We start from the raw sequence: 12,228 nt of genomic DNA, 5'->3' as shown, positions 1-12,228 counted from the left end.
CTGCCCCTGTAAATAACCCACTACTGTCCTGCGGGGAGCCCCTCACCGCTGGGGCCCTTGCCTCGAGCTCCTTCCCTGGAGGAGCACGGCTGGGCCACGGGCCCGGTGTTGGTGGCTGAGTGTGTGTTTTCACGTGGCCTCATCGTCAGGTCTCGTGATGCTGAGGGGGCCTCAGGAGGGCTGGGCCTTTCCTGGGGGTGGGGGGCACGTGGGGTCGGTCAGCCGGGCTCCGAGTGGAGAGGAGGGTCCCAGACCCTCTCAGGCCAGCCGCTCGCTGCCGATCTGCCCACCGGCAGGGCCGGGGGGCGGGGGACAGGGCAGGAGGGAGAAGCAGGATCCGAGAGTGGGGGGATCTGAGTCCCGTCGGTGCTGGTCCTCTGGTCATAAGTCAAGGTGGGTGAGTCTCCACGGGGACTCCAGGGTCGGGGGGGGCAACCCAACATCTGGGCACGAGGCTGCCGGCTCCGATTCTGCCTGATGTGAGGCGGGTGCCCACACCAGGTGCTCACTGTACCTGTCAGCAAAGTGGCTGTGCTGACTCGTCTCCACAGCGTGTCTCAGGCCCAAGTGCGAGAGCCAATGCCTGTGTGTCCATGTATTGAGCACCTGCCACGTGCCAGGACGTTGCTAGGTGATACGGATGGGGGTGACGGTGGGGCCCAGATGGGCAGGGTCCTGCCTTCAGGAGCCTGAAGTCCCACGGGGCCGCTGCCCTGGGGAGGGGCTACGGCGGGAGGGGTTCCCAGCAGGTGGCCCTTCAGAAGGAGGACAGAGCCTCGAAATGAGCGAGGGGAGAGCGGCCTGCACAGAGGCTCGGGGCACGAGGCAGTGTGATAACAAGACTGGGGCCGGAGGCCCAGCAGTGACGGGCAGGTCCCCGCAGTGCCTGCCATGGGGCAGGGGCCCTGTAAGGGTTTGGTAAATGGCATTTCTCCTGCTCCCCCACCCCGTCAGGCAACGCCCCTTCGCTGTCTTTGAAATGGGGCTCCCCATGCCCATCTTTCTTGAAATATTCCCAGGAGGCCCCAACCCGATTCCTGGGTTCGTGGGACGAGCGTGGGTTGTGGAGCCCAGCACCCTGCTTTAGGAATATTGACCTTGCGCGGTCGTCAGTGGGAGCCCGGGCAGGTCACTTCATGTCTCTGAGCCTCCGTCTTCCAGTGTGAAAATGGGGTGATGCGTCAGCCCCTGGGATCCTGGGAGGGCTGAGAAGAAGGCAGGCTGACCCTCGAGGCATGTCAGACCCTTCCCCAAATTCCCATTCAGGCCGGTCCTGTGGCCACTGACTGGTGGCCCCGAGGGGGTCAGGTCCCCTGTCAGATCCTGAGTGCTGATCTGGGGACCGGGAGGGAAGGGGGCCCACTGGGGCCCCCCCTCAGGTCTCCCTTCGTGGGGAGGCTCAGCATGTGCGTACAGCAGGCTGTCAGGGTGCAGGCAGGCAGAGCTGGCATCTTGGGTCCTGGCTGTGCACACTGCCTGCCTTCTTTGAGCTGGGGCTCCCCCTCTGTCATGGTGCTGATGGGGTCTTCCCGCGGGCCACCCGTTAGGAGGATGCAGCGAGGGGGCTGTGGGCTCAGCAGGTCGGGTCGTACCTCGTGAACACAGCTCGTTCCTTCCCTGGAGATGCGGGGGCGGGGGTTGACCGCACTCATCCGCTGGCTTGGGGCCCCTCTCCCAGCCTAGATCCCAGATCCCACCTTCTCTTCCTGGGAAACACAGCTCTGGTGTCGCACCTCCTCCAGGGAGACCGCCCTGATTCCACAGACAGGCAGCGCACCTGCCTCCATGCTTTTCGTGCCCCCTTGATCTTGAGTCGCCTGTAGTTACAGCTGCCCGTTCAAAGTGGGGCCTCCGGGGGCACGCAGCTGGTGTGTTCCACGTGTTGTCTGAAGAAATAGACCTCCAATATCCACAGAGGGTCATTTTCAAAGAGCAAAGCACCCAAAGATAGCCTGGGTACTGGTTAACCCACCCGGCAAAGCCTCCTGGACTTGATTCTTTATTTTTGGTGGAAAATACCCAACTTTGCTTGGCAGGTATCCTGATTTTCTGAGCTAACCATGCAGAAAGTCTCCTGCAAAGCGGCTTATCTGCATAAGCTACTTAATAAGCGTTTATTGAGGTCCTAGGCAAGGCCTTGACCTATAATGGAGATGGAGCAGGGACAAAGCCAGACCATAAGAGAAGCTTCCATCCCTCCAGCCTTCCCCTGGGTGGCAGGGAAAGGCATGGACTTCGGGGAAAGGTGGATTGACTCTCAGCTGGGTAAGCACGGGCAGGTCACACAGCCTCTCTGAGCCTCGGCTTCCCTGTCTGCAAAATGGGGCCGCTCATGTCTCCCAGGGCAACGAGAGGATAACAGGAGAGCTTGGCCCTTACGCATTCTGCTTATTGAATGGGTGGGAGTCTGCAGAACGAGGCAGCTGTGCCCTGGGCCCGGGACCCCGGGCCTGGAGCTGGACCATGGCAGAGTAACCTTGCCGTGAACTTGGGCGTGGAATTTCCCCAGGGCCTGTGCTGGTCTGCACAGGGGAGCTTAATTAGGATGTCCTCAAATACAGCCCATCCTCTGGGTAAGGATTCAGCTTCCCATGTGTGTGTCTGAGGGCGAGGGCTGTCTGCCCGTTTTCTGAAATAGTGAGCCCCCAAACGCTTCACACCGCATCACCCAGCTATGTTGGGCTAAATAAAGCCGCGATTATGAGGTTTAAAACCCTAAAGGCCAGTGGAAGAAAACCCAGCTTATTCCAGGGACAGTTCTGGCTTTCAGTGGAGGGCAAACCTGAATAGCCGCATTGACGGGAAGACTGGCCAGAGATGCCGCTGCGTCCCCAGCGGGGTTCGCAAGCCCCAGGTCTTTGTAAAGATTTTGCCTATAGCGCTTGGCTATGGAGGGTGTTTTCAGAATTCCCTTCCCGAGTGTCTTTAAATTTGGCTGGGAGAATTTTTTTCCCCAAAAGAATTCTTTGGGGCTTTTGCTCATCCTTTGTCCAGCAGTGTTGAGCACCTAGCATGTGTGGGGCTCAGTGGAGACAGGATAGGATGTGAGGCAGGCTGGCTGCTGGCCTCGGGGAGGTTGCAGCTGGTGGTGGCGAGGCCACCGCCCAGGAGCAGGACATGGTGGCCCGTGAGCTCCGGTAATGAACTTGGGACTCAGAATTGCGGTTCTCCTCCGGCATCAGCCCTGTCCATCCTCCTCTTGGGCCAGGGTTCGCCTGGGGGGGGATGCAGTGACCACTCAGCCCATGAAGGAGCTGCAGAGTAGCCCAGCCTCAAAGAGCCTCGGAGGGGGATCTCGTTTACCCTTCCACTGGAGGGCTGTCCACACGGAACTCTCGGGCTGCCTTTGGAGAAAAGCGGTTCCTCTTACGGAGAACCGGGAAGAGGCTGGAGGCTTGATGATGCTTGACGGGACTGGAGGTTTGCTCCACTGACACAAAGAGGCCCAGGAGAGCACTTCATTCCTGCTCCTTGAAACCGTCCTTATCCGCACACGCCTTTTTCACTGGAGGGGCTCAGAAGGCAGGGGCTTCTAACTCTGATCCTTGAGCGGGCTGGGGTACCCCCCGTGGAGACGTGCAACAGTTCACCTTTGATAAGGACACTCAGGCAAACCCCAGCAGCAGTGCTCTGCTTTGCTTTGGCTGGAATTTATGATTTGGTGTCCAGGTGGCCCAATGACAGATGACAGCGAGTAGTTCATAGTTGACGTTCACGATGAAAACTGGAAGGTAAATAAACTGATGCTTAATAAATGCAGTTTGTTCAGTGACTTAAGAGTGGGTTGAAACATGCAGGTCATGGTTGGAGAAACATATTTTGGGTAGAGAAGAATGGGGACCCAGTGAACTAATTTTTTTTTTTTTAAACCAGGCATTAGGTCATTGGCTCATTCTAGGTGATGGTTCCAGGGTTACTGGGCTTTACAATGTCAGTGCAGAGAAAGGCGTTGAGCTGGTTCCAGGATCATGCCCCCTCAGGGATGGAACAGAGAGCAGCTTGACCTGGTGGTGAGGGCCGTGGGGTCCAAGAGCACCGACGGGGGTCTTCGTGTGCCATGATGGCACGTGGAGGAAGGGGACCCCACCCCCACGAGAACCTGGGGTCCCAGGGATCTCGGGGGAGACAGCGATGGTTTGGGATCAGCTTCCTGAAGCCGCTTCCTTGGGCAGAGGGTGGCGCGCAGGCGCAGATGGGACAAGCGACCATTGATCGTCCAGGTGCAGGCGGCGGGGCCTTGTACCCTCTGGCCAGCCCAGCGGCTCCGGGGTCCAAAGCAAACACAGTGCGCAGAGAGCCGTCCGTGGCCCCTGGGCTGGTAGAATTCCACCTGGCCAGCTCAGTTCTGAAATGTAACTTTCTCTTTGCCGCTGAAATGACCCTTTGTGAAACCAAACCTCCAACGCGTTTAGTTTCCAAATGGCTTCTTCTTCTTCTTCGTTTTTCTTTTTTTTCCAAAATGTCTGTTGATCGATTCCTAGCGTGTTTCTTTTCTCTCCCTTTTCACTATTAAGAGGAGACCTTCCACCAGAAACCTGAAACGGACGAGATGAATGAGGTGGAAACGGCTCCCAATCCCGAAGAGAAGCACGTCTGGGTCCAGCCCAGGGTGATCAGACCCACGAAGCCCAAGAAGGCCCCGGCCGTGAGCTACATGAGTGAGTGGGGCTCTGCCCTCTGCCTGCCCTGCCAGCCGCCTCCGAAGGTGGCCATTTCCCTGGGGGGGGGGTGCAGAGGAGGGGAGCTGGTGGGTGGAGAGGTCTCCAAGTTGACAAACAGTGGGGATGGGGGGTGGGGGGGCAGGGGTGAAGCTTGCAAAAGCACCATCTGCTGTCCTTTCAAAAGCACGCATTAGAGGAACTGTGCTTGGGTGGCCTTCTCCCCCCAGGCAGGTGTTTTAAGCTTAGCCCTTCTCTTGTTCTTTGCAAGAGGACCTGGGCTGAAATTGGGTTCCTTTTGGAAGTACCAGCCTCCCTAAGGGAGAGTGAATGTGCAGCGTGGGGCCCAGCCCCTGTGGTCACCATGCGCCAGCCCTGTGACTCCCGCCAGCAGCTGGCTCTGAGACTTGATGTGCTTGTCCGTAAAGTGGCAGAGTGATTCCTCTGTCAGGTTGCTGCCAGGATTATTTACAGCAGTGGGGTCACCCAGTGTTAGCCGAGACACCCCTGGACTTTCAGATCCTCGCTAAGTCGCCTCCAACCGACCCCTTAAGGCAAGGACTTGGATGTCTTCCCCGAGGCTTCTGGAAGGCCCCAGATGCCAAGTGTCCTCACGCTCACCTCTGTCCCACTTTCTTCTCCCTGGTCTCCCAAGATACTCTGCCTCCCAACGATTGCTTCTTTCTGCCCTCCCACTGCCTGTCCCATGTCCCCCACCCCTGCTAGGGTGTCTGTGTGCATGTGGTGCCTTTACCAAAGGCTTGGGGCTCTGGAAGGCATTTTCTTAAGACATGGCACCAGGCAGGGTCTCTCTGCCTGCAGCTGCCTCTGTTTTCCCTCCAAACCTTAAGCAGCATCAATCTGGACCTGCCCCTGAGTAGGGGGCCAGCTCATGCCCATCCTTCTCAAAAACCCTCTGCTGCATTGTCACCTGCTCCCCACCCCACGAGTCTCTCCATCCTCTGGGACCTTCAGATGTCCTTTCCTGGTGCTTTTTGTTTTGTCAGCCTGTGTTTCCTTAACCAGGAAACATCGATGTTCTCATCTGTCCAGAAGTTCCAAATGCTTCCATTTTTGGTTTTTTTTTTCCCAGTAATCACAAAATAATACATCTTTTTGTCAAGCTCTAACACTGCTCCAAGATTCTTGATATGTCCTATAAAAAAACCAAAAGAGACGGCTTGGCGGAGTCGTCTTGGCTGGTGCGGGGAGATGGCACTCGGAGAGTGGCTGGGTCCCTGCCTCCCGGATGGGTCGAGGCTCGCCCTCCAGAGCCCTGTGAGGCCACGGGGCACTTAGCGTGCCGGCTCCCACTGGGGTTACATTGAGTTTCTCGTTTAGGGGTCACAGAAACCCCTGGAAGTAGACATTGTGCTTGTCCCCATTAATAAGCAGAAGGTGAACCTCGGAGGGTGAGTGAGGTATCCAGGGAGACAGGGCTTCTGGAAAGAGGTGGCTCTGGGATTTGAACCTCACCCTACGCCTGCAGCCACTGCAGAACAATTCCAGAACATTCCAGAAAGTTCCTCAAAGCAGACAGTGGGATCTTCTCCCCCTTCTCGCTGTGACGTGTGTTTCTGCATTTCTCCCCAGCCCAAGTTATCAAGTGTGACACCAAGATGAAGGACAAGTGTAAAGGGTCCACGTGTAACAGGTAAGGGCTGCCCGTCCCTCTTGCCCGCCTGCAGCCCTCGAGGCACCTGCTCTGGGTCGTGGGTCACGCTGAGATCTGTCAGCTGAGAACCACCCGGCCCGAGACGGGTAGAAAGAAACCCACAGAAATGCCACTCTCTGTTTTTAGCACAGTTCTTGGGCCAGGCAGGAAGGGATCCTGCTCACTTCGTGTCACCTGTCAGGCTAACGTCCCCAAATTCCTTCTGGCCGAGCCTTTTATTAAGAGCTTGGCACACAAAGATGACCCGTGGCTGTCAACTCAGATCAGGGTTCCCTGTGGCAATACTGACATTCACGGCCGACAGGTCTTTGTGGGGAGGCCGTCCTGTGTGTTACGGGGTGTGGGCCAGCTTCCCCTGGCCCAGCCACTGGAGACCAGTGCTCCCTGGTTGAGACAACCAGAAATGTGTCCAGAAATTACCCATGAGCCCTGAGGGGTGAAACCACCAGCAGCTGCTCCCCTGTGGCCTAGAGGAGCCCAAGCTCTGGGTCTCCTCCTACCAGGACACGTCCTCCAGTTAAGAGGCTCAGGCCTACGGAGGGGAGGCGGCCCGCCCTGGGGCCCCTGGGAGGTGCATCCTGAGACAACAGCGAAGACGAACCCTCCGTATTTTGACCCAGTGGCTCTCAGAAAGGAAAATGGCTAGTTTGCCGATTTCATGGCTGCCTTCCGGCTCCCCTCAGTGTAACCAGTAGCTGGCGGCATCACCAGCCCTCTCTCAGCCGACATGCCGGTTCCAGCACAGTGACTGTACGTTAGAATCATCTGGAGGACCCAGAAAATCCCCGTTCAGGGCCCTCTGCCCAGGGATGCTGCTTTTATTCTGAGATCAGCGCCAGCCCCATGCATGGTTTGGGGGGTTCATGTGTGTTTTTATAGCCCATCCAGGTGATTCTAATATGCAGTCATATATGTCATCAAACCCGGGAGCCTAGAAGAGTCTCCTGGAAAAGTTTTCCGAGAGGATCTCAGGCCTTCCCCCTGAGCTGAATTTGACAGAACCTAAAGGAACTGACAAGGTGTCTGTCCCCAGGTGCTTTTTTTTTTTTTTTTTTTTTGCTTTTGAGGGCTGCACCTGCAGCACATGAAGGTTCCCAGGCTAAGGGTCAAATCGGAGCTACAGCTGCCGGCCTAGACCACATCCACAGCAATGCAGGATCGGAATCGCGTCTGTGACCTACACCACAGCTCATGGCAATGCTGGATCCTTAACCCACGGAGCGAGGCCGGGGATCAAACCCTCAACCTCCTGGTTCCTAGTCAGATTCGTTTCCGCTGCGCCACGACAGGAACTCCCCCAGGTGCTCTCATGTACCAGCTGTCTCTTGCCCACAGAGTTGGTGGTCTGTTCGCCTAGTCGAGGCTGGGCCTTCTGGCAGGTGCCTGAGTTACAGAGGCTCTGGGTTGTCGGTTCATAAGGATTCCTGAGCTGTAGAAACGCCAGATGTGCTGGCAACATGGAGATGGTGACATGTTTTTGTGCAGCGGGAGCTCCATCCCCCTCTGTCGTGACTGGCTCAGAAACAGTGGCCGCTCGGTCCCTGAACGTTTTCTGTATGTGATAACGGAGCTGCTGAAGGGGAAAAAGCCCGGTAGATTCAAGGTCAGGGTCCATCAGCATGTTTATCTCTGAACGTGATTTGCTTGCTCTCCACCAGGTACCAGTGTCCAGCCGGCTGCCTGCACAACAGGGCGAAGATCTTTGGGACTCTGTTCTATGAAAGCGTGAGTCTGGCCCGTGCTCCTTTAAGCGGCTTGCGTGGACTCCTGTCCACGGAAAGCTCTTCCTTCCGCTCCTGCGCGCCCGCCCCTTTGGGTAGCGCTGATCCACACGTACGTCTCCGGGGTCACAAACTTGCGAAGCCACCTTCGGGAACCGGGGCGGCCCGCGGGAGGGCCAGTCTCCCCCCCCAGCCTGAGCGTTCACATGCTCCACTGCGTGGGGAGAAAGGGCTGTTTGTCCCCGTTCTCAGTTTGCACAGCACCTCGGATGCGTTTTTAAAGATAAGCCGCCCAGGGAACAAAGACGCGTCAGAGAGGGAGGGGGGCGCCGGAGGTGGGGGGAGCCTTGGCCCGCCGTTTGGGCTTTTTGTGGGTGGAGGACACACATCTTGGGTGTTTCCTGGACGAGATCGCTGACAAAGGTGAATTCAGAGGGACTTAGGCCCTGCCCCCCCCCCTCCCCCTCAGGCGTCCAGCATCTGCCGGGCCGCCATCCACTACGGCATCCTGGACGACAAGGGAGGCCTGGTGGACGTCACCAGGAACGGCAAGGTCCCCTTTTTCGTCAAGTCCGAGAGAAACGGCGTGCAGTCTCTGAGGTAACGCTGCTTTGACCAGGGTTCCTGAAAACGTCTTTTCCCTCTTTTTTTCTTTTCTTTTTTTTTGACTGAGCCCACATCATGCGGAAGTTCCCGGGCCAGGGATCGAACCTGTGCCACACAGGTGACCATGCCTGATCCTTAACTGTTAGGCCACCAGGGAATGCCTGGAAACTTCTGATTCTGAGGGTGTGGCTGAGACTTTGGAAGGGACGGAACGATAGAAAGAAGCAGGAGCACAATGCAGAGGACGCAGTCCCGTCCCTCGGGAATCGCTCCTCTAGGCCACCGAGCCCGTTTCGTTCAAGTGGGTTTGTGTGTGTGTGTGTTTAATGGGGTTGAGCTTTGTTTTTTTTAGCTTTTAGGAAAGTTTGTGGCATATTTGCCGTTAGTAACACTGTGCTTAGTTATAAAATGGACCCACAGCCCTTAAAATATAGAAAGACAGACAAGGAAGTAAGGTCTTCCATCCCACTTCCCAGAGATAATCAGGATCTAACCTTCAAAAGCACACCGTCTTGCAGGCTGCTGTGAGTTCTGAATCCAGAATATTCTTCCTCGGGAGTCACTGAGACCTCTTCAAACACTCAGTAGCGGTTGATGGTATGACTTTGTAGGCTAACTCATATTCTTGATTGGAATGCTTTCTCTTTTTTTTTTGCATTTTAGGGCCGCACCCGTGGCATATGGAGGTCCCCAGGCTAGGGGTCTAGTCGGAGCTGTCGCTGTTGGCCTACGCCAGAGCCACAGCAATGCCAGATCTGAGCTGTGTCTGCGACCTACACCACAGCTCATGGCAACACTGGATCCTTAACCCACTGAGCGAGGCCAGGGATGGAACCCGCATCCCGATGGTTCCTAGTCAGATTCATTTCCACTGCGCCACATGGGAACTCCCGGAACTCTTTCTTACCTCCCGGGAGTGAGGCTCCTCACTTGTTAGACAGACTTGCTTGGTTTTGGAAGGTGTTTTTCATGTCAGGTATGTGGGTGGATGACAGGGCAGACCGTGCTCGCCACTCTGACTTTTGGGGGAGCATTGGCGGGCCCAGGAGGCTGTGTCTTGATCTGTCCATGGACTCCAAGGCCTAAAGTGACGGGAGCTGGTGGAGCCCCAGGGGGGTCTGGAGTCGAGTAGACATGGCTCTGCCTCCTCCCTGGGCATGACCTGGGCTGGTGCTTCATCCCTTCTGGGTGACATTTAGAAATGTCACATAGGACCCAGGGCTGACACCCATAACCCACCACGGGGCAGCGTGTCAGGGACTCTCCCCACCCCCCAGCCCCAATGTCAGAGCCCATCCCAGGGTCTGTGGCAACGAAGTCACCCACCCAGCAGATGCTCCTGTGACTGTCACAAGGTAGCATGTCCTGGGAGCTCCCTGGCAGTCTAGTGGTTAGGACTCAGTGCTTTTACTGCTGCGGCCTGAGGCTCAGTCCTTAGACTGAAAAATAATAATAAAAAATAAGATGAAAATGCTGAGATTTATTTAAAACAAAAGAAAACAAGGTAGCGTTTCCCACCCGAGTGGTGAGGCCACTTAGAACGTTTCAGAAACTCCGTGAGTCATGCTGCTTGGAAGGGCCTGGTTCTTCGGGCCGTGTTGCAACCTTCCTTTTCTGTCTTAGCTGGGATTTGAGGGGTTATGTAAACAAGAGAGCAAGGAAGTTTAAACGAAAGCAAAGAAAATATTCACGGACAGATCGTCTGGGTGGCCTCAACCTTGGCCTTGACTAAGCACAGCCGGCCCCGGTGGAGCTGTGGGCCTGGCCGAAGGTTCGGGTCCTGTGCTGCCTGACCCTTGTCCTAAAGCCACTTGCGGTCCCTTCCAGTGGCCACCTTCGCATCCACAGTGGGCTGCTTCACGTCTTAGACCCCAGGGCGGGGGGTCGGTGAATGTGATGGCCAAGCAAACGAAAGCTTTCCTGTCACTAACCTTAGTAGTATTTTCTTCTGTTTGGACTTGGCTTCAAACCTAAGGAACACTAGTAGGGCTGGTGACTTTCTCACGAGCGGAAGTCCCCTTGCTGGAGGCATCTCCAAACAGATTCTGCCAGATTCTTCCCAAGGGCCGAGGTCCGAAGGCCTCCTCTCGATTCTGCTTTCATGTGTCAGTGAAAGGACACAGCTGTCACTGTAACACAAGTACGGCCTAATATTTTGATAGTGATATTAATAATAGTATTCTTAGTTTTAATCGTTTAAATTTATCATACGCAGTTAAAAACCATCATTCCGAGGTGGTGTCCACAGGCTTCAACAGGCTGCAGGCGGGGTCCCTGGCACGAAACGATGAGCGAGCCCCACTCTAGAACGTTCTCATTCTAGATCCCGCTGTAGACTCTCCCCAGGGCTTGCAGGCCGATGGAAAACAAGCAGAAAAATGTGAGGTTGTGGCTGCAGATAAAATAAGCGTGAGAGCACGCGTGCGCCTTTGAAGCCCTTCTGTTTGCACTCACCTTGTGTTTCCTTCCGCAGCAAATACAAGGCTTCCAGCTCATTCACGGTGTCCAAAGTGAAAGGTAAGCTGGCCCGTCTTTTCCTGTGGGACCGTGACGCACCGGTTATCTTGGGTTTCCCTGGAAATTTCATTCCCCTTCGTCACCAATTGAATGTGTGTTGTGCCCGCTAACGTTGCTGTTCTCAGCATTATAAAGGTGGTGAAGGGTTCCCTGGGTGGGTCGATCCTTTAACTAGTTCCTAAACATATCTGAACTTGCCATCGGCCCTCGACTGCTAAACCTGAGACACAGGCCTGGGTTCCCAGCTGACTGTCCCAGAAATACGAATGCCTGGGTCTAGAGGAGCCAAGAGGTTGCACAGGGAGTGTCGGTTTCTGTTGCTTGATAGGGCTTCCTGCAGCATCGTGTTGAGAAGCATTCTGAGCCCTCATCCTGGGCTCAGCAGAAAACCGAGCTAGATAGATTAGCCATGTCTGCCACGGGCAGGAGAGGGAAGCATGGGGAAGTACGTGGCCCGTATTTGCCTTCTCTGGCCCAGCTTTTTATATTGCCCGTGGCGCGTTCATTCCACAGAGTGGGATGTGTCGTCGGGGAGCATGCCGTACCTGGAAGTGCAGGTCTGGCTTACGGTTGCCCAGACTGGGCACCTGACGGGCCTAATCTCAGGCAGGCAGAGACACAGGGGCAAACTGCCCAGCAACCCCCAACCCATCCTGGAAGCTCGCCCACCGGCCCTTTCTTCCTTGGGGATAGCACCTCTTGTTATTTGCCCTGAATGCAAGCATATCTGGTTAGATATCTTTATAACAACGCAAGGCAGCTTTTTTTCCTATCACAAAAGTAATGCCTATTTATTCCAGATAATTTAAAAACAGGGGGAATTACTATAATGGAAAAAAAATAAAAATCATTAAAAAATACAAGGAATTATTTAAAAAAAGAAGAAGAAGAAGACTTAAACCCACCAGTCAGAGATAAGTTCTCTGAGCATTTTGGTGGATACCCGTAACGTTGCTTTTCCCTTTGTGTTAGGAATATATACACTGCTTTGTAAAATCGAAATAGAATTGGTAACTGGATCTTTTTTGAAATAATAATGTACCAGGAAGAC

General features: G+C 55.2%; 1 protein-coding gene across 1 annotated transcript in view; it reads left to right on the top strand.

Moving 5' to 3' along the window:
• CRISPLD2 (cysteine rich secretory protein LCCL domain containing 2) overlaps positions 1–12,228 on the top strand; it is a 62,878-nt gene that overhangs the window by 28,389 nt on the left and 22,261 nt on the right. The window contains exons 7-11 of the mRNA XM_021093723.1: positions 4,515–4,658; positions 6,252–6,312; positions 7,992–8,058; positions 8,524–8,654; positions 11,134–11,177. Of these exons, the coding sequence (XP_020949382.1) occupies positions 4,515–4,658; positions 6,252–6,312; positions 7,992–8,058; positions 8,524–8,654; positions 11,134–11,177 (447 nt within the window). The remainder of the gene's footprint in view (positions 1–4,514; positions 4,659–6,251; positions 6,313–7,991; positions 8,059–8,523; positions 8,655–11,133; positions 11,178–12,228) is intronic.

This window comes from Sus scrofa, chromosome 6 (genome assembly GCF_000003025.6).
Source record: "Sus scrofa isolate TJ Tabasco breed Duroc chromosome 6, Sscrofa11.1, whole genome shotgun sequence".
Classification (NCBI taxonomy): Eukaryota; Metazoa; Chordata; class Mammalia; order Artiodactyla; family Suidae; genus Sus; species Sus scrofa.
Note: the sequence above shows the minus strand (reverse complement) of the source record. Positions and strands in the feature narration are given on the sequence as shown.